Source organism: Physeter macrocephalus, chromosome 4, assembly GCF_002837175.3.
Source record: "Physeter macrocephalus isolate SW-GA chromosome 4, ASM283717v5, whole genome shotgun sequence".
In the NCBI taxonomy this organism is placed as follows: domain Eukaryota; kingdom Metazoa; phylum Chordata; class Mammalia; order Artiodactyla; family Physeteridae; genus Physeter; species Physeter macrocephalus.
In genome coordinates this window covers 46,976,591-47,002,890 of record NC_041217.1, presented here as the reverse complement: position 1 = coordinate 47,002,890, position 26,300 = coordinate 46,976,591, and the positions used below count along the sequence as shown (strand labels likewise).

Genomic DNA, 26,300 nt, shown 5'->3' with positions numbered 1-26,300 from the left:
CTATGAAAATTTTTGCCTCTGTTTCTTCAAATCCATGAAAAAATAGCAGACCACTTTTACAACACATTTCACAATGGTCCCTTCAAAATTAATCTTTTGAGAAATAATGGAATAGAACTACATCCTTAGCATACTATGAGCATATTACTCACTGAAACAAATGTCTAACTGTGGAACAGATCATTTTAACTTTGCCCTGTAAAGTTAAAATGATTGAGCTATAGTCTTCCTGGAGTTGGAGGGTAAAGAAATATGAGCCAAATTTAATGGAATCAAATGTGATAGAAACAAAGTAAGGTCTGCTTTTCAGTTAAATGAGACTTGAGCTGCACTGGTGAAGGCAGTGTGTGTGTGTGTGTGTGTGTGTGTGTGTGTGTGTGTGTGTGTGTGTGTGTGAGAGATGAGCCCACTAGGTGCTACCAGAAAGAAATGATGCAAACAGAGGTGGCATTAACAAATACTTGTGTACAGAAGAGGGGAGGTAATCGGTTCAGTGTATTCTGCACAGCCAGACCACAACTAGAGTATTGAATTCCTTTCTGGGCATTGACCACATGAAGCATGCCAGGTTGAAAAACAAATGTCACTGTTGAGCTGCACTGGTGAAGGCAGTGTGTGTGTGTGTGTGTGTGTGTGTGTGTGTGTGTGTGTGTGTGTGTGTGTGTGTGTGTGTGAGAGATGAGCCCACTATGTGCTACCAGAAAGAAATGATGCAAACAGAGGTGGCATTAACAAATACTTGTGTACAGAAGAGGGGAGGTAATCGGTTCAGTGTATTCTGCACAGCCAGACCACAACTAGAGTATTGAATTCCTTTCTGGGCATTGACCACATGAAGCATGCCAGGTTGGGGTAAATAGGAAAGGGTCTGGAAACCTAATCACATGAGGGGATGTTTGGATTGGAAAGGAGAATAATGGGGAGGCATTTCAAATATCTGAATGGTAGTCAAATAAAACTGGAAAAAAAATTATCCTCTGTAGTTTCATAGCAAGGAAAAAGCACTTGATTAAGAATTAGGAAAGCTGAGTTCCAGTGCTGGCTCTGCAGAGACCTCGTTGTATGCCTGTGGATGAGTCACTAAAATGCTCTGAGTCGCAGTTTCCAAACCAGAAAAGGGGAAAAGAATTTTATAACAGATAATGCTACTTTTAAACAGAATGGTCTCTTTCAAGGTGCATACTTTACTGCTAAATGCATGTAAGCAAAAGCTAGAGGCCCATCTCTCAAGAACTGATAGATTTCTATAAGGGAAGGAAGCTGGACACAGGAAGGGATAAGGGTCTCTATTAGACTTGTGGTATATGGTGGGCACTGAACATGTTTTGTTAGATGGATGGATGTAAAACTACTAAGGTTTTATAATTTTTAATTCTGCTCTGGAGAGCAGGGGCATTTGTGTGTTCTGTATAGTATTTAATACCTTAATAAATTCTACATAGTTATAATCATACCTGACTTTATCTTGAGATTTAGAAACATTAAAATATTTTTAAATGCACTGCTTTTTAAAGTAATTTGATGAGTATATTGCACAGAATCACTGCAATGTATGCATAAGGGAATGGAAAAATAATCTGCAAAGAAGCCTGTTGATGGTTTTAATCAGAATTGGGAGAAGTGTTCTAGAGGGCCTTCCTGTGTATCAGGAGACTAGAGTCAAAGCCACCTAGTAATAATTTATTACCAGTGATTCACCAGGATTAAGAAATGTTATGACCCTCTGCCATTCTTCATGATCTTATCTATTAAACACAGACACCAGGAGATATCTTGTACTCCCTTTGGCTTAAAACATACCCTACCCTAATTTTTATGTAGAATCTGTGGGATTGTGCTACTTGGCTGACAGTCTGACATTAGACATGAGGACCCAAGAGCAATCTTTGGTAACATTAATCTAAGAGGCAGGGTGACCTAGTGGTTTAACATGTAGACTCTAGAGCTTTGCTTACTTAGTTCAAATCCTGACGTCATCACTTCTAGCTGTATAAGAGAAAGCAAGTTATTTAAGCTCTCTGTGCCTCTGTTTAGTCCCCTCATGTTTATTGTAGGGATTAAATGGGAAAATATATGTGAAACAATTAGTGCCAGCCACACAATAGACACATCAAATGTTACTGTTATTATCAGTAAGAGCTCACAAAAATAAGACACGGAGACCCCTCCAAAAATAGGACATAAGCCTAGGCAGGTGTTTCTAAACTCACCTACACAATTGAAACCTTCCTCTAGTTCACATGCCCTTGAGCAGCCATCTCCACTCAAAAGGTCTCCATCATCACACTCTTCGCCCAGGCTCCTAGAAGGTAAAAGTGTACATTCTTATATACATACATACATAAAATGATTCTTCTTGTTTGGTTACCATCACTTCAAGTTCTTAAAACTCCTTATATGTATTAAAAAATGCAAGCTGGAGAGAAGTAGGAGCTAAGAGAATGCTTTTACAGGAAAAGTAGCTCATGGCTCAGACACATTAGGAGATCCACCAGGGGTGCTGCCAGTGTTTCTGGAAGATGATCTTACACTAGAAAAGACCTATCAACCTCATAATGAGGGGAATCCTAAAAGTAGTTAGCTGACCTAGTGAGGAGGAAACCTGCCCATCTACGTGTGGCTTTGTTTTCTATCCATTTTCTTACTGGCAAGTGATATCCCAAGTGACAACTTGTAGCTTCTAATAAAAATGTATTAAACTAGAATCTGAGGATGACTTCTTGGGGATCTGTGATTCCATTAGAATGAATCTACACGTTTCTGCTTTTTAAACAGTGGATTAAAGGATTTGTACAGCTCCTTCCTGCTTCATGTGTAATGGAGTGCCTCTAGCTGAGACAAAGCTGCAATTCAGAAATGTCTTCTCATTGGATGGCAGAACTAAGTATGACTGTTTACACAGAGGGAATACAGGCAGAGTTTAAAGGAACATTTTGATAAAGAGCCTTGTGAGGCCCAGTAGCCAAGCAGGTGTTGCTACAGGTGAAGCTGTTTCAAAGCCCAGGCTAGAATGTGTAATGTCAGATTAGGAAGAGGGCCCTTGCCTCTTTCTCCCCGAGCTCCGCAGGCAGATGTGGCACCATGGGGCATCAGAAACTCCATCGGAGGACTGCTGTAGGAGATGCTACGACATAAAGCCAAGTATTTTGTTCAAGGAGGACTCTGTCTGGGTAGTAATGGTAATCTAGTCCTGCAGACAGCTTAACTAGTGGGAAGCAGACTTAAAATGTGGCAGCCAGGGAGAACATCAGCAACAGCCAGATTTGTTCTGTGCATACGTGAGGCATCCCCAGGGAGTTATTTAATTGAGATGGAGGAGGAGGAGGGGCAAGCTGAGACTGAGTAAGGCAGAAGGTGGCAGCAAACGAAGAAGGTTTGGGTATTAAAGTGACCTCAGTCGCTTGATAAAGTTCTGAGGTCTGCGAACATTTGGTGTTTATATTTCTATGAAAAGGAGGAGACTTACAGTGAAGCTTAGGAATCTTAGAAGATTGAAAAGATAAACAATATTTAGTAATTACTAAACAATGGGATGAAACCCCAAGAAAGGCTATAGATTGCTTTCTATTAGGTCTTCAAGATATAAGATACTGGGAACTCCCTGGCGGTCCAATGGTTCAGACTCGGTGCTTTCATTGCCATGGGCCCTAGTTCAATCCCTGGTTGGGGAACTAAGATCCCACGAGCCGTGCAGTGTGGCCAAAAAAAAAAAAAAAAAAGGTGTAAGGTACTTTTCCTTGATCTGGGAAATTAAAAATAAGTCATCTTATTAGGATGCAGAATCTAAGACAAATCACACTGCCTAGCCTTCCAATCTCCTACTCCCAGCAGCTTTATATAAGTAACATATTAGGTTAGATAAGCATTCAGAACAGGTTAATATAGGGTGATCACTGGGACATGGAAGTATTCAGTACTAAATTCTGGCAAGTCCCAGGCAAACCAGAATGAATTAGTCCTCTAGATTGATGTCACTAGAGGGTAACAGAAAAATGAATATGGCATGTTAAGAAATCAAAGAAGTGATTCCATTTCTACCTTGGTGATTTTATGGAAGAGCTGGAAATAACATTACAATCAGGTCTTCCAGGGGTCAAATGAGCAAGTGAAGCTCAGAAAGCTATACTGATTTTCCTCAGGTCACACAGCTCATTAGTAGTATAAGACAGGCAGCTGATCCAAAAGCTATCCTCATATCTTCCTTCAGCATCATTTGGCAAGTAACCTTCTCCACCATGAACTCCTGCCCTGAATCACTGCCCAGCAGTTGTTCTCTGAAACCTGAAGAGCGTCCCCACAGAACCAACCCCAATATCTATGACTGGGGCGAGCTCTAAATAAAAGTGGGCCCATCCTTAACTATGTAGAGATGTGATTGACCACTCAAGATATCTACTAGGTCCTAGATTTTGTTTAATACTTGAATCACATAGTGCCCTGCCCCTTACATTTCCCAAACCAGTCAAGCTGAAACTTGAGGCTAACCCTCCTTGTCCAAGCAGGGCAGGGCATCCTCCCTCACACAATACCAGGCATACAGTATGTCCTCACCTTGCAACTTTCCCATCTCCACAGTAAGGAGCTCCATGGATGTGGCTCAGAGGAGGCGAAGCTTCTCCCAGTTCTGCTCCAGCTGCAGCTTGAACTTGGTACCGATACATCTGCCCAGGTGTGACCTCCCTGTGGAAACCAATGGGCTGTAACCACCACGTCCAGGAAGTGGGGCACACCCTGGGTCCTTTTCAGATGGTTTGCAGGAGTTTAAAATAAATATTACAGGGAATATAAATGTTAAACATATGCCACATTGTTTGAAACAAAGATCAGGGCATATAGTCTTACAGAACAGCAGAATGTTTGAAACCATATTCAGTTCTGTATTCCCAGTACATTCCACATAGTGAATGTACAACAAATGCTTGCTGAATTAAAACTGAACTAACAGTCCTACGCAATCTAGGAGGACGGTATTTCGAGTGTATCTTTACCATGTTACATATACACACATAGAAAACCACCAGCTCTTGAAAACCTAGTCTTCTGTATCACTCAAGTAGTCATAGAAACTGAAGATGAAAGTTGCAGAGTTTGGTCTCAGCAAGGCCCTTCTTGGGTCTGTGAATCAGAGTTTTCTTGTCTCTCAAGAGAATTCTTGTCTTGAGGAGGCAGAATGCTCCCAAGGAAAAGCCACTCTCTCCTAGAAGGAGGTGAGAACACCTTCCATCATCATTGTGTGGATGCAAGAAATTCCACAACTGGAAATGCATTAAATGCCTCCCCACCTCCAAACCTCCAAAATACATATAAACCAGGAATGGAGTTTTATGAATTGACGCCAGAGATGGAAGGAGTTTATCTGATTCTATCTAGAGCCCAAGTGCACTGATCAAGTGCAGAACGTGAGAGACTGAACATTTGCAAGGGGGAAGGGACTCAAGAGGGAGGTTGCTGGTTCCAAAGACAAATTCTGCCCTCAACTTAATTTTTGTCCAGTGCCTGCCCTAATTGGAAAAGTACCACTAAAGTCAAGCTAGGATGGGAGTGACTTAGGAGAACAGGATCTCAAAGGGCTGTTGGGACTGCCGTAAGTGGTGCCCACAGATCTCCTGCCAAGACCCTCTCTTCTTTAACACACTCTTCGACTCAACCACAAAGCCTCTACTCTTTCGCTTGATGCTGCAACCAGCAAACAGGAAATGTCGTGGGGTTTCAAAAACACCTTTAGGGCTTCCCTGGTGGCGCAGTGGTTGCGCGTCCGCCTGCCGATGCAGGGGAACCGGGCTCGCGCCCCGGTCCGGGAGGATCCCACATGCCGCGGAGCGGCTGGGCCCGTGAGCCATGGCTGCTGAGCCTGCGCGTCCCGAGCCTGTGCTCCGCAACGGGAGGGGCCACGACAGTGAGAGGCCCGCGTACCGCAGAGAAAAAAAAAAAAAAACACCTCTGTCCTGGCTTTTAGTTATTTTAGTAGGAAAGACACATAAATATGAAAGACATAAATTTCCAAATTAGCTTTCTGTAGGGAAGCACTCCTCATCAGAGTGCCAGATATTTCAAAAGCAAAACCAGTTTTATATCCTAATCAATTTGGATGGCTTCCCTTTCGCAGGCTGGTTTCTGACTTCTCATCCAGCCATGCATAAAAGTCTCATACTGCTCTGTGGCTGGGAAAGGATTGGAAGGAAGCGTCAGGATATGTTTACGCTTCTTGGGGAGAAAACTCAGCAGCAGGTAGCCCCGACCGTCAATGAGCTGAGTTTGTAAAAGGTAATGTGTTACTAAGGAAAGGGAACCAAAATGAGACTCAGTCAGAAAATTGGATTTTAATCTCGAGCTTGCCACTTACGAGCTCTGTTCAACCAAATTAAAGGTAAGCCTTACTTCTCTCATCTATAAAATGGGATATTATTGACCTTAAAGGTTGTGTGTACGTGTGTGTGTGCACACATGCACGTGTGTATATCAAGTTAGATAACAAATATCATTTTAATTGCCTTACTAAAGAAACCCCCCCAAAATATATTTTTTTCTTTTCAAATCCATCCCATGGTCTATTCTCCTATTTTGCATGAGCTTTTTGACCATTTCACTGTCTTCTAGTTCTAATTCATAGAGCTAATATGAGAGGAAAAATGTAGTAAAATTCAAGGTGAACATTTTTCTCTACTCTTTTGTAGCTGTGGCAGACTGAAAAATGGCCCAAAATTCTTCCCATCCCAGATGCATGCCCTTCTGTGATGTGACTTTACTGTTTCTCTCATCAAGAAATAGAATTGATTTTGCCACCCGCAGAATCTGGAATTGACTGTGACCTGCTTTGGCTAGTGGAATGATGTCATGAGTAATGTAAGCAGAGGCTTGAAAAATGTGAGTGTTTGGGAACTTGACATCCCTGCTTCTGGAAAGCCTTCCACCAGCATGAGAACAAGCCCAGGCAAAGCCTCCTAGTGAAGGAGAGACAATGGGGAAAGAGAACTTCATCCTCCCAGCCGTGCCAGTGTCTTAGCTGAGCCTCCAATGTGTGCATGAGGTCGCCTGGGGCCACCTAGCCCTGGCCAAGCCGGTCCAGGTGAGTACACACAGCCAACCCATAGAATCATGAGAAATAGTGTTTGTTGTTTTAACCCACTATGTTTTGTGATGATTTCTAATGCAGCAAAAACTAACCAATATAGCACCTTTGATAAAACTTTTGTCATACCCTGAGTTCTGCTCTCAGGGCAGCCTCCGAGGAAAATTATGAGGTGAGGAAAATTTGCCTTTAGAGATACCAGCCTCCTACTCTATAGACATTGAACTCTTTAAGCCAATGATGTTATCTTAGTCTGTGTCCCCACCACTGAGCAGACAGTGCCAGGAGCACTTAAGAACTCACTAAATGTAGAAAGAACTGAAGAAAGAGAAAGGGGAGGGCTGGAAAAGAAGGAAAGAGAGAGGGAGGGAGGGAGGGAAGAAAGAAAAATGAATGAGTCATGAAAGCAGAGTATAGTGTCTGCAGGACCCTTGGCTTCTCTGCTTAGCTGTAGAAGAGGTGACTGTAACCTTTGAATGGTATAGGAGCTGTGGCAGATTATTTAAAAGTTATTTAAAAGCAAGGATCAAAAATCAAATTGTGGGGGCTTCCCTGGTGGCACAATGGTTGCGAGTCCGCCTGCCGATGCAGGGGATACAGGTTCGTGCCCCGGTCCGTGAAGATTCCACATGCCGCGGAGAGGCTGGGCCCGTGAGCCATGGCCGCTGAGCCTGCGCGTCCGGAGCCTGTGCTCCGCAATAGGAGAGGCCACAACAGTGAGAGGCCCGCGTACCGCAAAAAAAAAAAAAAAGAATCAAATTGTGGGGCTTCTCTGGCGGCGAAGTGGTTGAGAGTCCGCCTGCCGATGCAGGGGACACGGGTTCGTGCCCCGGTCCGGGAGGATCCCACATGCCGCGGAGCGCAGCTGGGCCCGTGAGCCATGGCCGCTGAGCCTGCGCGTCCGGAGCCTGTGCTGCAGCAGGAGAGGCCACAACAGAGAGAGGCCCGCGTACCGCAAAAAAAAAAAAAAAAAAAAAAAAAAAAAGTCAAATTGTGTTACCAGATAGGAGTATCTGACTCTGATCAACTTATTTATGGCAATTAATATTTTCAGCCCAACTGAAACATATCAAATACTAACCTCTTTTTTCCATAATCGTAAAGATGGCATCATCAGTCAGAAACCTGCTTGCCCCTTCTGGGAAATACTTTTGTTCATCTCAGAGATGCCACTTTAGAATAAAACCCCCTCTGAGAGTCTGAACATTTCTCCAAATAAGGGCTTATCAGAATATTAAAAAATGGAGAAAAAGGAAGCCAAACCCACTCCCAAAGCCTCAGGAAGCCCCGTGGTTTAGAAAGCCCTACTGCCCAACTCACACGTCTGTGAATTTCCTGTGAGGATGTGTCACCACCATGGGCAAGCCACTGGCAAATGCGGGCTCACGGAGGACTTGGTACCTCACGGGCCTGCAGCCAGAACACAAAGGACTGTGGGGCTGAGAAGTCAGGAGAGCTGCATCAATCTCCATCCGCTCATCAAAGGTGTAGACTTTCACCCCCAAGACTTTCCCATCAACGTGCAGTTTGATAGTGAGTGGGGTGTCACAGAAAGTGTCTAAGGGGCCTAGGTGCACGGACTCCTGGTGTTCCAGCAAGATCTCTGTGTCAAAAAGCGCCTGGGAGGAGTCCATGGAGAGGTAGGTGACCCATAGGGTGAGAGTGTCAGCTTGGACTGGGTGCTGGAAGAGCAGCTCCAGGCTACAGCCTTCTGCAGGGCAGGGGACCGTCATGTTCATGTGGTACAGGTGGAGCTCAGGACTCCAGGCCTGCAAGCTTGGCTCACAAGGTTGATCCACGTCTGGAGGCCCTGAGGGAGATGAGCAGAAAGACAGATGCATCAGGAATCACCATTAAAAATCTGAAAATGAGTCACCCCTATCAAGGGCCAGAAAAAAGAATGAAGCAGAAGAGAACTTTGAGCAAATTCTTAGAGAAGCTGGTCAGCTTAGTAGGTTAGACCTTAAGCATTACTGAAGACAGAGGTGTAACAATTCAAAAGTACTATGCTCCAAATCACCACTTCCTGGTGCCCTTTAACAAGAGAAATCCAGCATGGTATTCGGAATGGAGTGACCCAGAGACTAGGTGGAAACATGAGGCGGATACAGGTAAGGTAAGTCACGTCCTTAAAGAATCCTTGAGCAGAAGAGAATTATTTGTACTTAGTTTACTAATAATTTATGATAAATTAATGCTTCTGAAGCCCTGTTTTATTTACTAATCAGGCCAATGTTTGTTTCAGGCTGTTGCTACAATGTTTAATTAGGCTTTTCACAAAACTTCTTTGACACCCTAAGATCATACCTTAGCAATCCTTCCAATGGACTGTTAGCCAAACTTTAAAACCATACATTGAAACTTCCCTTTTAGTTCAAATGTATGTAAGCCAGTAGAGCACTACACAGAGGAAATTGCGGGCAGGAAATAGAAACACTTTTCTTGAGTGGAAAAAAAAGGAGATTCAGTAGCCAAGTCAAAATGTAATGGTGAAAAATCAAATCTCACAAACATATAAAGTCAGCTGTGTGGAAATAATCTATACAAGGTGGTTTCTCCTATAACATGAGGGGAATTGAAAGAAAATTGCTAAATTAGGAAGCAGTAGTTAGGCTGTAATTGGTGCTGTGCATTAGCTGTGTGACTGTGGCCAGTCTATCTAAGCCTCAATTTCCTCATTTATAAAATAAGCACTATTTAACCCCTGCCTTACTAGATTAGTGTAGAAGATCTGATCTATACAGTGTTCCTTAGAAATATTTGCAAACTACATTTGCAAAAATAGAATGACTTAGCCCTTCAGGATTTGGAAAATAATGTTCCAGAGCCCAGAGGAAATAAGTTCAAATGTGTGTGTGTGTTACATCTTATGATCCCTATTGTTTCTTCCCTGTATTGTGAATCCATTCATTCATTAATTCAATAAACATTGACTGTGTACCTCTTTCACACCTAGCACAAATCTAGGTATCAGAGATAGAGTAGTGAGCAAGGGAGACAAAAGTCTTGACCACATATATCTTACCATAGGGTGATAGGTACAACAACAAATAAAGAGGCATCAGTATAATAATGTCATCTCTGAAGAAAAATAAAGGAGGATAAAGGACTAGAGAATAATGGTGTGAGGCTGAGGACTATTTTAGATCAGGGAGACAGGGAAGTTCTCTCCAAGAAGATGATATTAAGCAGGGAGTATGTCTGGTTCAATTTTCTATTCCTCATAGCATTCAGAATGTAGTTGGTGGTCAATAAGTGTCCATTAAGTGTCATTAAATACATTTTGATCATATCTGTAAATATATGTGTTTGTGTGTGCTCTGCTGGGGAATCAATTCCTTTCATTTTATACATTTAAAATATGACTTGATTCTTCACCTGTTCAAAGCAAAGGAATACCAATAATTTCCTCGCAGTATTTTCCAATAGGCACCCCAATACTAGCAGAGTAAAGGCCCTTGGAAGCCAACTGAATAGCAGCACTGTCTGTCAGAAAGTTTTTATTATGATCTCACGTAAAGAGATGAAGTGGAGGCCCTAAAAGTTGATTTGGTATGCCTGGAAGCACAGTACAAGAGTTAGAACCCAGAACTTCTAATTCCTTTCACCTCTACCAGATAACTTTAAATTTTTCCAAGAATTAAAAAGAAAAAAAGTACGGGGCCAGAGAGTCAAATGGGCATTAAAACACTAGCACAGGACGAACTGTTTGCCACAAAAATGGCCTTTTATGAAATGCCCATCTCTAAATGAGTCATACTCAGTGCCAATGTAAATTTTATACTCACCTTCCATTCTTCCCTGAAAAATCATTTGAAAAAAGTTCTATATGATCAATCAAGTCAATTGTCTCCCCCCAGATCCCTCCTCAAGGCTCCTGTCATTTGAGTAACTGGGAGCCCAAGGGGATGATGTAGACTCTTAGACCAATGTTCTCCTTTTTTTTCTTATCAGAGTCAAGACTACAAACTAATTCAAATAGGACCCTGTCCAACACGTCTTACTGAGTCATTTTTAGGCTCTTAATAAATATAAGAAAAAGAGAAAGGTGATGACTAGGTAAACACTGAAGATGGTGACGGTAGAACTCAAGCCATTCAACAGAAGGCGCTAAAACTCATGTCAGTAGCATTTTTTGGACTTGAATCAGGGTAGCGTTCATGCTCTACTTTGTCATAGAGGCACTGCTATATGTAGGTGAGTGAATATGTAACTGAGAAGTTGGGGGTGGGACAGGAAAGGAGACAGCTAAAAACGTTTTCCCCCTCCTAGAGCCTAGCTTAGATGACATCCAAAGCACAACCAGTACCAGTGATTAATAGACTCATAAAATAGCATAGATGAGAATGATCAGTTTGGAACACCTAGTCCACCCCACCCCACCCAAACTGGCTCAGTCAGTGTGTATGAGTGTTCCCTGCAACGTGTTCTCTATTAGCCTCCTGATAGAGGGAAGGATGAAATCAGCTTACATTGTCATGTGGCAAAGCTGCTCCATGGGCTGACAGGCACATGTAATGCGACATGCCTGAGCTAGCTCCTCCTGAAGTCGCCCCCTGAGTTCTCCATCCCTCTCTCCTCTATGCTTCCCTCTGCTTCACCACAGCCACTGGCACGTTAAGCACACGTAGGATATCCACACAAAGGTACCAGGCAGAGTCATTCCCAGACCCCTGGAGATTTCCAGCACATCACACACACGCACACGCACGCACGCACGCACGCACACAGCAGGCACACTACCTTTTTCTCACCATGCTACCGCTCCACCCTTTACCTCCACCCACCATGTCCACCTTGGCCACCAAGGTGTAAATGAAAAAGTCATGGTCCTTTACCCACAGCCTCCTCTGGGGTCCAGTAACCCGAGGAGTCACACACGCGCCGGGAGGAAGCTGTGTGCACGTACTGACGGAATGTCCCATCTTCAGTGCAGGCACCACACACGCTGCCCGGGACCCTGGGAAAACAATGGGCAGGGGTGGAGATGGGGAGAATAGATCAGATGAACTGGGATAACGAAATTCACAAGACCTTTGGGGCATGGGAGTGGCAATGGGGAGTGAGGCCTTAGTGGGTAACTGAGAACACAACTATTTCTCAACTCATTTCCTTCTTGTATAGACCTCATCTTTGCAAAATTCATAGTGCCATGAAAATCTCAAGGTTATGAAGCAGAAGAATTTAACTAAGTCATAAAGGAGCCCTGTGGAGATGAAAGAGGCCTTCTATCCAGTCAACACAAAATAATTACAATCTGAATCTTTCAACATAAAATGACTTATACACTGACTCTCAATAAGTCATCCAAAGCCTCCTTGCGTTTCCCCAACTGAAACAGACAACAATTTTCACAGTAAACATATTAGTTATATGTGGTCTTATGTTTTAACTCTCTACTTTTAATCACACACATAAAATAAAAGTCATAGGAAATGTAACACTCCTTGGTTCTCCATTGCCTATAGGGATACATCTAAATTGCTTACCATGATTCAGCATCCTTCAGAGGATAGCTTCAGCCTTACCTACTTCAGTCCCTTCATGAATTTCATTTATGTTCCCATCACATTAACTAATCACCATTTCACAAATACATCATACCCTTCACATAGCTCCGTGAAACCTGCTGTTCTCTCTCTGGCTAAATAGGCTTTCTAAGCTTCTCTGTTTAGCAAGCTCCTACTCATCCTTCAAGACCCATGCAAATGTAACCTTTGCAGTGGCACTTAGCCTGACTCCTCTGGATGGCCAGCATTCTCTCTTCTGGGCACCCACTGTACATTCTGGCTCCCATTGTAGGGCACTGATCTGTGGTGTTGAGAAGCCCCATTCCCATTCCTCCTCCTTTGCCTGTGAGCAGATCCAGACCAAGCTCGATTTTTCTGTGCCCAGCAGTTAGGACACAGACTGGCCTCAGCAGTCCCTCTGTGAGAGCTTGTTCTATGCGCATCCTTGAGACTATTAATACACCTATGAAGAGCTCTTCAAGCACCGTATCTTGAAGAGGTAATGACAACAATAGCTGAATAACAAGGGGAAATCTCTTGATGAGGCCTGTCTCTGATACTTAGAATCTTTTTTTTTAATTTATTGAAGTATAGTTGCTGTACAATATTATAAAAGTTATATGTATACAATACAGCAATTCACTTTTAAAGGTTATACTCCATTTACAGCTATTATGAGATTGGCTATATTCCCTGTGATGTACAATATATCCTTGTAGCTTATTTTACACTTAATAGGTTGTGGAAGCCCAATTGTGAACGATCCATCTGCAAACGGAGGCATCAAATCAAGGTCTCTCAACAAGTACAGGGAGAAAAGTAAAATCTTGCAATATAATGGAAAAACAGTATTGTTAAATAAGGGTAATAAGTATGCTACCAGCTCCCATTTATTAAGCACTGTATATACCTGGCATTGTTCCACTAGGTGCTTTTCATAAATTATTTCTAATCCCTGTAAGAACCCTGTTTACAAACAAGGACAGTCAGGCTCAGAGGGATGAAGTAAATTGCCTAAAGTCGCAACAAGTTTCTTAATTCCTCTGAGCAAGTTCCCAAACACCATCAAGTGTCCAGTACTTTGGCAACCAAAAGGTGTCGTTAACTCCAACCCCCGACTGCAGTCAGCGCTCACTTCTGTTGCGGACGCGACTCCAAACCACATTTCCCTGATGCACTTGGCTCTTCCAGGGCCGCTGCTTAGTGCGTGGTTGGGCTCCTCTCTGACATAAGGATTCCAAATACCTACTGGGGAGGAGTAAACATAACTCCGAGTGTGACACAAATCGCTGGGTACGTGACGTGAGTTTCCCCGACGCACGTGTCAGGAGGCCTCAGCGCTGTAGCCCACCTCGCTGAGAAAAGGAAGCCAACTGCAGCCTTTTCTGCCAACAGCCTCGCAGCAAGCCAGCACTGATGTCTGCTTTATCGTAACATTTGTACCAGAGAGAGAATTGAAAGATTAAATTGTTTACATGTGTTACATAAACTGATGTAAAACACGGGTCTGCACATGCCCACAGAGGACCTATTGTTCAGCCAGAGCAACCCAAGCTGCACGAGGTCACACTTGCAGGAAGAGGATTCTTACACACATCACAGAGATATATGTTGACTCACAGAGGGAACCCATGAGAGCCTGGGTGCCGATGACAATAAAAACTGTTTTATAGGATTGCGGGGTCTAAGCAATGTCATGCATTAAGTGTACACCAGGTGTCCAGGACAGGTTCCAAGATCCCAGAAGGCCGGGAAAGCCACTTTGAAAAATGGTTCACCTGCTTCCTCCCATCCCTGTCTCTCCCTGTCCTCTCTCCCAGGCTTTCAGCAAAGCTGGAGTACACAGGAACGTGCTTCAGGGACATTCAGCTCCCTAGGTGGGATCTGACACCCAGAAGGGAAGTGTGACACACAGATGAGGGACTCTCCACCTGCTAAAGGGGAAAACTCTAAATTCAAAGAAACAATCTATTCCATGTCCTCCATTTCTGAAATTCCAGGGGATACCCCCAATTCAGCCCTATCCAGCTGTGGTGTCCTGGGCTAGCCACCGTGTGCTTCTCTATGCCTCAGATTCCTCACTTATATAGCAGAGATTGGGCTCACTGCAAGGATTAAATAAGACAATTGCAGGTAAAATACCTCGCACAGTGCCTCACACATAGAAGGACCGAATAGCCCACCGTGGTAGGTTTTGAAAACGGACAGCAGGTCGTGGATGGGGTTCTGGCCCTTTTCAGTTAAACCACATTCCCCCATCCTCCCACCAATTGTCAGATGTCAGCCTTTTCCTACCTTCTCTCTTTTCCACAAAAATTTTCCTGGTATTCATTATACCAATATGCAAAGGATGAATAAAAACCAAGTTCAGGTGTAACGATTCCCTTCAATAAACATGAATTAGCTGTTTATTGTGGCAGGCCAAGAGACAAAGATACAAAAAATAGTCCTGACCCCAAGGAATTGCCAGTTGAGTAGCAGAGCAGATAGGAAAATTAACAGATAATGACAATTCCTCAAGATAGTAGCCATAAGTGGGGTAGGCGTGGGGTAGGCACGGGGTACAACAGGACACAGAGGAGGCATTAGAAATGCCCACACGAGCCAGTCAAGCCCCTGATGCACAGCTTGAGTCGCTGGCCACCCACTCACCCCCAGAACTGCCTGGAGGAACATACCTTACTTCCCTTCTTCCAGACACCACTGTGCAAGTAGCAAGCCCCCTGTTCCACCCTTACACCAAGGAGGAACAGCTGACCTGGACAGGTGGCAAATGCCATCTCAGTTTTGTCAGGTCATTGTTTATCACATTTGTCAACCCCTTCGCAGCTCCTAGAAGCCCACAGATGTGATTTCAGGAAACATCCGGATGCCCCTCGCCAAGGAGTGGGCACATATGATGCCCCATTGGCTGACGTGAGAGCCCCATGAGCTCTGCTCAGGAGATGAGTACTGAGCAGGGTGGCGGAGGCAGCCCTGAGTAGCGGTGCATATTTATAGTTCCAAACTGGGGTTCCCCCAACTTCACATCCTTCCCCTTGTTCACAAGAAATGCCACAGAGAAAGATACCAGTGCCTCTCTCACCTGTCATACACAACTCCACTAATTGGAGGCAGCCAGTGGATAGTGAGGGACAGGGGGGTCTGCCCAATGACCATGGGTGGGACGGGAATGGGGGTGGGCTTTCGGCTTTGACTCCATTGCTGATATACCAGGTCCAAATAGCAGTGCATTCGGGCCACTTGGTTAGGGGTGAAGCTGTCAGTGCAGTCGTCATCTGCAGAGACAAAAAAGGGAACAAGAGAGATGGAGGTTTTAACCTGCAATGTCCACCAAGGTCGAGATAGATTTTGCCAGGAAATATCTAGGCTGGAAGTGGGAAAGAGAAGGCAGAGAAGAGCACTGGCTTATCTCTAAAGTAAGTTGGGCTTGATGTTTACCTTGATGTTGGCCAGAGTGAGACTCCCGCCCTGGGGTTCAGGGTTGCTCTGAGCTGACATTGCTTATTCAGGAAACCACAAGATGGCAGTATTTCAGCATATGGCCTTTTAATTCGTGAACATGTGTGGAGCTGCAGACACCTGCTTTATGCCCAATGACTTTGGCCCAGGTTAGTGAGTATTCATGGAGATGCTCAAGAGGAGCGAAAGCCAAAAAGTCAAGCCGGCAGCAGGACTGGGAATGGTGATCCTCAACTTCCTTTTAAAGCTGGTACAATTTCCTATTAGGTACACTTTTCATAGGGTTAGAAAAGGAGCTATCTTAGCTTCCAGGCCTTCTTCCATGAAGGTCCACCAGTGAAACACTCCCCTCTGCTTCTTAGATGTTTCCTCTGTCCACGTCAAAGGTGGCGCCTAAATAGCTCTGCCCTCCGCACCCCATTGTCTGGTCTCTCTGCCCCAGCAAGGGCCACTGTGTGCTTGTTGGGAGAGGCAAGGATGCTGGTCCTTATGAATTTGATGTACCTGAATCATGCACCAAGATGAGACTTAGATAGGAATATACTGATGGGTCACCGACAGGACCAGCTCAGCACTTTTTCTTCCCTGCAAAGGCATGGTCAGCATCTGTCAGTTATCTTTTCTTTCTTTTTTTGGGGGGGGATAGTTATCTAGAACTTATCACCAACAAGCCCCTGGATGTTATAGAAAAATTACTTCCTTCCTTCCCCACTGGAATACGTCATCAAATCACATCAGTCCTTAATTTTAGGGATAAATTTAAGTCCATTATCAGGAGATGATGAGTAGTATTACTTTTTGACAGAAACAAGGGAGGTGTGAAAGGACAAAGAAGAAGCATAATCCAAGACAACAAAACCAGGACCAAGAAAGTACCATTCTTTAAATGAAACAGCACCATTTTCTGTAGGCAAGCTAAGAACCAGCCCTTGTCAAGTGCTGGAAGAAGAGAATCTGATACTTTAAAAAATGATGTAACAGAAAAAGGAACTCTGAGCTTAAAATTAACCAGGGCCATCTTCTTGACCAACTTCAAAAATAGTACAAAGAGCCACTTTGAACCAGAAACCTCTTTCTCCATCACCTTTGGACTCTCCTTCAGAGTAAATCCCTATGAATATGGGAAAGAAGCAAAATAACCAAGTTCTAGAGGTGAAAGGGCTCTCAAGAGAGCTTTTGGCTTTTTCCTTCTTTTTAACTGAGATAGAAATATGCTTATCTTTTAACTTTTAGTGGAGGAGAATCTAGTCGATGAGACCCCTTAATATTTCAATATTTCTTTAAGTTCTTCAAAGACATGAAAAAAAAAAGAATATTCCATGACAAATACACTTCAACTCTCTGGCAAGAATGACTGCTTGATAATCCTCTCTAATTCCCATACCTCTACCCTCCCGGCCCCAAAAGGCTCCCATGTAATCTTAATAAAAACAAAGACAATAGGACTGTTGTGATACCTGTATAACTCATGTAGTTGCTGAATGGAGCCCCTGGGAAGTGGGTGAAGCCACAGGTGTCATTGATAGGCTCTGGGTCCTGGCACAGCTTACTCTTGGGAGTGGGGGCAGTGTCCGCACAGAGGTCTCCTGTATCCATGGACGGCACCGTCTCCCTGCAGGGGTCGTCACAGGATTCTCTTTCACTGACCCCTTTGAAGACATGGTAGAGTCCCAGGACATGCCCCACCTCATGGATCATGATGTTGGTGTGGCCAGGCATGCCATAATAGGCTGGGTTGAGGACAACACCACCTGTAATGGAAGGTTTGCAAAACATCTCTAAGCATGTAATGAATAGCCACCCTCTGTCTTCTGATAAACATTGAATGTTCAAGTCCAGCCTCTAAGGGGATGCATTATAACTTCTAGTGGCATTCAGTCCCTGGTCTTCCCTCTGGCCACAAATACCTTCTGAACCAATTAGTAAACATGTCTTTAACCTCTGTCTTGGGTGAGGGCTGTATTAAATGCCAGGGATAACAATACAGACAAGGTGACATGATAGAGGGCCAGGAATCTCAGCCCTGGCTGTGCATTAAAATCACCTGTTGAAAAATACAGATGTCCAAATGCCAGCCCCAGTGACATGAATCCAAATAGTTGAGGATGGGGTACATGCCTCAGTATTTTTTAAAACTTCCCAGGTTGAGAGCCATTGGTCTAAGTGAAAGCACATGGGATTCTCTGAGGACTTGAACAGCTATCTGACCTTCTAGAAGCTAAGTTTTGTTGTCTGTAAAGTGGAGATGAGAGTACTCCTTTTTTAAAGCATTTGGCACATTGAAGGAGTTTAGTAAATGACAGTTGTACATGCTGCTTCTGATTTTATGACCCCTAATCTCAAGGAGCTAACAACCATTGAGACAAAAGACAAGTCCAACTGAACTACCATGAAATTCCGAATGTCATGGGCACTACAGGAATTTGCTCCACTCTCATTCCTCCCAAATCTCCCTGAGAACACCAAGGGAGGTGTTTCAGAGAAGAGTTCCATCCATTGCATCCAATCTGGGCTTAGATGAAAGACCTAGTGGTATCACTGTATATTACCAAAGAAAAGGCTGAGGATCTCTGAGTGTCCCAACTTCTATCTGTCTAGTTCCCAATCCCTGCGTCTCTCCTCTCCCCACGGAAGACTTTCCTTCTTCACCCCTAAACATTGTCAGGATCAGACCCATCTTCATCTCCAGTACCTGGAACAGGGAATGTCAACAGCTCTGGACCAACCCTCTGGTGTCCAGAGTCACCCTAGCGGTATTTCCAGGCTGATCCTGCCCTTGTGTCCCAGATCCAATCCCAGCTCCCCAGACGTGCTTCATTCCTCCTACCTAAGTCCTCCCTGTATCAAATAGTCTGCTGAGTATAGTGGGCCCCCCAGAAGAATAGCCCTGCCTTTCTTTTGCCAGATCATATTCAATATGTCCCATTCCTGAACTCTATACAATACCCTACAGACAACTACATACATGGTTTTATGTGTAGGATACAGTCACCAGGGTATCTGGTGCCACACCAATTCGTTTCTGTAATGGGCAGCTCAATCTGCCTTTTTAGGGACTACCTTATTGCAAAGGGCCATTTCTAAATCCAAGTTCTAGTTTCTTCTAGTCTACCCAGACATGCTGACATTAACCAAGCCATGCTTAGACTTGTCCTGAGATATATTGTCTACTTTCACATCTAAAACAAAGCTAGACCTCATCTTCCTTGTTGATCATTTCTATGACTTCCAGGAAACATTCAACGTTATTTTTTCCTTTTATAAAAATATATTCTGTATAATTTTATACATTCGTGCATCGTTATTATGTCAACCTATAGGTAAAAATTAGTTTGAAAACAGATCTATTTCAAAAACATCCAGGGTGTCCAGTATTTGAATAAACCTGGTAAAATGAAATATTTCCATCTTTCAAGATGCCTTCCGCTTCATGTTTACATATCCAGTTTCAGTAATAATTATCATCAAAGTTATACACCATTATGCTCTCAGTTCTCCAACAGCAATATCGACCTTCACATCAATGAGGATTCTAACAGAAGACGTTTTTGTTCTCTCTAAATTGCCTATACCAATTTGCCAGAATCAAACTTTGAAAGGCTACAACTTGCCTATAAGTTTTGAGTATCTACGCTGAGTAGTTTTTCGCGAATTGTGTTCATAAACTCTGGTCCTGGGTGATACTTTGCAAAAAAAAGTAGTATCAGTGGTTAAATATGCTTGAGAAAAGAAAGGTAGCATGTCATACGTCCTCTGGAAGATTCACATTGTACCTGAGAACTGTTTTGTTAAAGGTTCTGAAAAGTCCTGCAGCAATTTTGTTTAATCCTTTGTGCCCCAAATTTATTTGAACACAGAACCTGTTTGGGGTAGAATACTTTTTGACATCTGGAATACTGAATTACTCGGAGCACAATGCATGAAATACTACCAAAGACCAAAAAGCTTCCCAATCAATAGTTATTTTCTATCCATATTTTTGCCCCTGAGCAAATGTCAAATACCTCCTCATCCTACGGTAAGTCCAAGACAAGTTCTCTTGGGATCTCCTCCAGCAGCAGAGAAAGGAACTAGAGCTGAACAGAAATAAGGTTCCAGGAAGAAGGGCTAGCAAAAGTAGCATGTGTCAAAGACATAGGCTGGGAGTGTGGCCTTGGGGCACTCAGAGTGGATATGAGCGTGGTCATGATAATAGTAGGCTTCTTATCAACCTCTAGAAGTCTCTGCCTCAAGTCCAAATGAGATTTTTCCAAATCTAAAACTATTCACAGTCTCCTTTCAATAAACCTGGTTATTTATAAGAGGAGGAAGAAGCATAAACATGCAAATCCTCAGCCCTGCCAGCAAATCTCCTCCATGCCAAGGACAATTGGCCAGAGTTCTCAACCACAGCACACCCTTAACACACATCCCCAAAGCAGGAGAATATAGATTTAACCATACGGCACTTAAATTTTAACGAAAAGCATAAGCCTTTGAACACATTTACTGACAGTTATATTTTTGATTCCAGAGAGATGATACTTCTAGCCCCAAATCATCTGTATGGAACACCTAGTAATGAGCTTAGTTACTATATAATTAGAATAGTGCATACTCTCATTCAGGAGTAAGTGCTGTGTACACCAACCTATGTTAAGGAAAAAGGCCAAGACCCTGGACCTCTTACGGTAATTCTGTCCAGTAGACCCCAAGGTTATAGACTAGAACTTAAGGACTTTGAAATGCGGTCCTGACCCTGACTAGCTGTGTGACACTGGCCCTGCTCTTTAACCTTTCCCAAGGTCTCTTCTGTAAAGTGAGGGGGCTACACGGGCTTATGGCTAAGAGTCCTTCCTATTCTCTTCCTGTGCCTCTGAGAGCTAGCATGCAGGACTGAGTGAGACAATCATAAAAACCATGGAGAGAAATTTGTGTTATGGACCGTCACCACCTCGGCTTGGTGAGATGTGTTCCCAGACTCCCATCTCTCAGTAGCCTGAGGAGAAGGGGAAAGGCTAGGAATGAAAGCTGCAGACACCTACGCTCTGTCTGCTACAGATGGTCAAGTGATCCACTCACTGCCTGTTCTTCCTCACGCCCTTCCCTCAAGTGTGTGCTCTCCTTCCTCTCTCCTGAGCATGGGCGTCCCACGCTGTTCTCACTCCCTCTTTATTCCATCTAAAACAAACTGGTTAAGTTATTAGGGGAGTGGGTTTTAATCACTCAGAGATACACACACTGATACACCCATATGGGGAAGAAAGACATTCACTTATTTCATGGTTTACCTTATAAAAGTTCTTTCACATTTTGATGAAAATTACACACACACACACACACACACACACACCCCCCAAACGCTCATGCCAAAGTCTAAGTGAGGCATAAGACTCAAAATGTAAAGAGGAATGTTGGTCAAAATTTAAAAAGAGGAAGGTGAAAACTTTTCATTAAGAAGGAAAAAGAAGAGAGTGTGGAGAAAAGGGAACCATCCTACACTGTTGGTGGGAATGTAAATTGGTACAGCCACTATGGAGAACAGTATGGAGGTTCCTTAAAAAGCTAAAAATAGAGCTACCATATGATCCTGCAATCTCTCTCCTGGGCATGTATCCAGAAAAAGATAAAAACTCTAATTCGAAAAGATATATGCACTCCAATGTTCATAGCAGCACTCTTTACAATAGCCAAAACATGGAAGCAACCGAAATGTCCACCAACAGATGAATGGATAAAGAAGATGTGGTACATATGCACAATGGAATATTACTCAGCCATAAAAAAGAATGACATAATACCATCTACAGCAACATGGATGAACCTAGAGATTATCATACTAAGTGAAGTAAGTCAGACAGAGAAAGACAAGTATCATACGACATCACTTATATGTGGAATCTAAAAAAATTATACAAATGAACTTATTTACAAAACAGAAATAGACTCACAGATATAGAAAACAAACTTATGGTTACCAAAGGGTAAAGGTGGGGGAGGGATAAATTAGGAGTATGGGCTTAACGTATACGCACTACTATATATAAAATAGGTAAACAATAGGGACCTACTGTATAGCACAGGGGACTATATTCAGTATCTTGTAATAACCTATAATGGAAAAGAATCTGAAAAAGTATATAAATATATATATATACATATATATATATCACTTTGCTGTACACCTGAAACTAACACAACATTGTAAATCTTATCAATTTTAAAAAAAGAAGGAAAATATGTATATGTATAACTGATTCACTTTGTTGTAAAGCAGAAACTAACACACCATTGTAAGCAATTATACTCCAATAAAGATGTTAAAAAAAAAAAAGAAGGAAGAAGACATGATATATAAAAAGTAAAAACCAAGTCCCAAGAGTGGCAACTCCTTCCTGTCCTCTCTGTCACTTGGGTTCAACCTACCCTCACAGAGGAATGAGCAGTACTTTTCCAGGAGGAACTTAATAGAAATCAGGAAAAGGTAGTACAAAATGCTACCTTCCAGGACTATTTTTAATATTCAAGCAAACCAGCATCATCTTCTGAAGTGGGTACTTATGCCCCACACTTTCCTCCATTTTCGTTACCAACAACATGGGTCACACTCCGAGAGGTTACAAGTGGGTCCTTACACCATTGCACAGAAGCCTCTCCCACACTAAGTGGCCTTTGGAGTGACCAGGGCTCCTTCTTTGGCTGTGGACTCTCACTGGAAATGTATTGATCTTTATTTAGGGGGACATTCTTTAAAAGTGCTAAGGCTATTTCCTGATCTGTTCAATGGAAATAACAAGAGTTCCTACCTCAAAGGGTTGTTATAAAAATGGAAGTATTGACAGTAATGCAGATAAATAAGCATTTAGCTTATTTTCCAGAACAACGTAATTCAAAATGTATATTAGACTATTTGTCAATATTATTATAATTACATAATGCAGCCTAGCTACACACACTCATTTGCTCCCACCCCTCACTGGCTCCCACCTCACCATCTTCATTCACCAAGAAAATGAAAGCTAGGGTCTGACCACAAACTGGGCAGACCTCAAAGAGTGATACCAGACATCATCAGGCAAGGTAGACAAATACCCTCACATAAGGAGCTCTGATTTGCCTCTAAGCTGCTCACACTTTGTTTCCATGTTATTCTGATCTTAAGACCCAGGGACACCCAGAAGACAGAAATGAATTGGATAGAGTTGCAAATAGACAAGTGCCCATTCTCTTCATAGACAGCGTACTGGCATTCAAAAATTATTTGCAGTAGCCTGAAACTAGTGACTGTGGGAGGAAAGGAAATCTTTAGGGATTGGGAGAGTAGGCTTAATTCTTCATAGACCTTGCTGGTAGGTTCAAGACCCCTTTTTATGTAGTGTCAATAACCTTTTCCTTCCTACTTCTCTAGTTTTAGAGACTATAATTATCATTTCCTACACTCAAAAACACTGTTCATTTTCATCTTTTCTCATCTGGAAGGATAAAATTCAAACATAATTGAGGGATAAATGTGGTGATAGGATGGGAGGGACGGGATTCCCTTTCCTACAATAGAATTCCTTCGTGTTCTCTGCTCTCACCTGCCATTTTGAAACGGGAAGTAGAAAGACAGGTCAATATATGTTTCAACCATACCTTGGCCCTTCAGTCTTGACTCTCTCTACTCTCATTCACCTCCCCAACGCCTGTCCTACAAGGCTTCCTAGGGACTGACCACCAGACCAAGAGCACCTACTCAGGGAAAATTTTGAAGTAATAGTGTGGATTGAGGGGCAACATTTTGGAAATACTAACATTTCACCCAAGTGGTTCCTTGCCTCCCTCCCCCTTACCCTACTGCCAGACTCTCTTGCATACATTCATTACCTGCATTCATTCATTAACTTACATTACAGAGTGAAAAGCAAGGAAAGAAGTCCTTTTCTGGATGTGAGATTTCCAAAACCTATACCATTCCCTGAGAGGACTCCATGGTTTAGCCAGCATGATGGATAAATGGAGGAAAGTAATCCTTGCCTCACATTACCAACACTACCACCACATTTTAGCCTAGAAAAGATTCTCCTAAGCTGGAGGAAAAGAGATAAAAAGGAAATAATGGGAATGTATAGACGGTGGTGGGTCCAGATAAAATGGACTGTAATCCATCTTTTGAGACCCCAGTAAAGGGATAAAGATTCAAATTAGGTGCATGGGATCTAACAACAGGGTTTTTTTTCCTCATTCCAGTGATGGATTCCTGAGTAAGGAGCCTAGTTCTAAAGAAGAATGCTGACCAGTGAGGCTAAGAGGGCAGGGTGATAGAGAGCCTTCCAGAGAATCCCTGAAGGTGAAGGACCCTGTGATAGGAACAAGGGTCATCTTAGGTTACCAGCATCACCTGATGACTAAGAACAAAATGGATCCTTCCATCTATGGTCTTGGCATTTATAAGTCAGCTCTGCAGTTAGATACAGACCCAGGCAAAAGAAACTCAATTGACTAAGAATAAATCTCTACTACCCAGCAACAGCGGGGCTCAACATAAGTATAAAGTTCATTATAGAAGAATAAATAAAAGTTACATTTCTTGCATACCTGAATGTTGTACTGGAACTTGAACTCACTACATGCCAGTACCACTTATTTGTACATAGGACATAATATGAATGGGGCTTTCTGGATTTAGCAACTGGTGGCCATGTGTGGCGCAGCTGTTGCTTAATGGACTGGCGGGGAGCACAAATGCCTTCTTAGGAGAACTTTCAGCCTTGATTATAAGAGACGAACTAAAGCACCAAGACAGGGTTGTTGTGTGGTCCAGAGGATGGTGCAGGGGAAGAAAAGAGAGAAGTTGCTGATTAAAAGATTAAATCTCAGTAGCAGACAGCCAAGCTCCCAAAGTGATGCTGTATCCAAGTTCCAACTGGCTTTTCCCAGCTTAAGCACAAGACCGCCAGAGTAGCACGTGGCAAAGAGAATGATTCCCAAAGTCACTTCTATTAAAAACAAAACAACAAAAAAAGGAAACAGGCAGCTTGAGGAAAGGACATGAGTTGAAATGACTTTAAAAGAGTTCTGTAAAACTTTTAGGGCTGAATGTTATATGCCCATAAAACAAGGAGGTTCAGAGCTAGTCTGCAGGTGCCTCCATAATTACTTCCAGTTACTGGCTGAGACACACTCCCCCAAACACACTCTGCAAGGAAGCGACAAAGCTATCAAAATGTGTGGGGGTCCAAGGAAGGAGCACTTTGGAGCAGGGCAAGGGAAGAAAGTGGCAGAGGTGGGCTGACAGACAAAGGGAAAGAAAGAAATGGAAAAGTTAAAAAAAAAAAAAAAGTCACAAGTGCTTAGAAAATGAAGCAAATTTTTAACAGAACCAGCCCAGGAACGATTCATCTCCAAATCTTATACTGGCTTCTTAGTTTTACAGCCTGTGGTCTCATTCGAAAGAAGTCCTAGTTCTGGACAAGACTGAACAAAGAGAAGAATGTGTAGAGGGTAAAGATTTTGCAAAGTCTGATGTCATTTTTTGTCTCCTTTTAAACTCTTTCAGCCACTCCTACCCACAACTGGCAAGCACTCCGGGCTTGCTTTTTTTTTTTTTTTTTTGTGGTACGCGGGCCTCTCACTGTTGTGGCCTCTCCCGTTGCAGAGCAAAGGCTCCGGACGTGCAGGCTCAGTGGCCATGGCTCACGGGCCAGCCGCTCCGCGGCATGTGGGATCTTCCCGGACCGGGGCACGAACCCGTGTCCCCTGGCAGGCGGATTCTCAACCACTGCGCCACCAGGGAAGCCCCCCTCTTTTTTTTTTAACATCTTTATTGGAGTATGATTGCTTTACATTGCTGTGTTCGTTTCTGCTGTATAACAAAGTGAATCAGCTATACGTATACATAAATCCCCATATCCCCTCCCTCTTGTGTCTCCCTCCCTCCCTATCCCACCCCTCTAGGTGGTCATAAAACACGGAGCTGATCTCCCTGCACTATGTGGCTGCTTCCCACAACCTATATATTTCACATTTGGTAGAGTATATATGTCAATGCTACTCTCTCACTTCATCCCAGCTTACACTTCCCCCTGCCCGTGTCCTCAAGTCCATTCTCTGTATCTGCGTCTTTACTCCTGTCCTGCCCCTAGGTTCTTCAGAACCATTTTTTTTTTTTTTTAAATTCCATATATATGTGTTAGCATACGGTATTTGTTTTCTCTTTCTGACTTACTTCACTCTGTATGACAGACTCCAGGTCCATCCACCTCACTACAAATAACTCAATTTCGTTTCTTTTTATGGCT

General features: G+C 43.1%; 1 protein-coding gene across 1 annotated transcript in view; it reads right to left on the bottom strand.

Annotated features, from left to right (window-relative positions):
* The window catches only part of PAPPA2 (pappalysin 2), a 295,372-nt gene that overhangs the window by 148,318 nt on the left and 120,754 nt on the right, over positions 1–26,300 (bottom strand). The window contains exons 4-9 of the mRNA XM_024133710.2: positions 17,499–17,792; positions 15,665–15,857; positions 11,908–12,029; positions 8,390–8,879; positions 4,552–4,680; positions 2,211–2,302 (exon numbers count right to left, since the gene is read on the bottom strand). Coding sequence (XP_023989478.1) covers positions 2,211–2,302; positions 4,552–4,680; positions 8,390–8,879; positions 11,908–12,029; positions 15,665–15,857; positions 17,499–17,792 — 1,320 coding nt within the window. The remainder of the gene's footprint in view (positions 1–2,210; positions 2,303–4,551; positions 4,681–8,389; positions 8,880–11,907; positions 12,030–15,664; positions 15,858–17,498; positions 17,793–26,300) is intronic.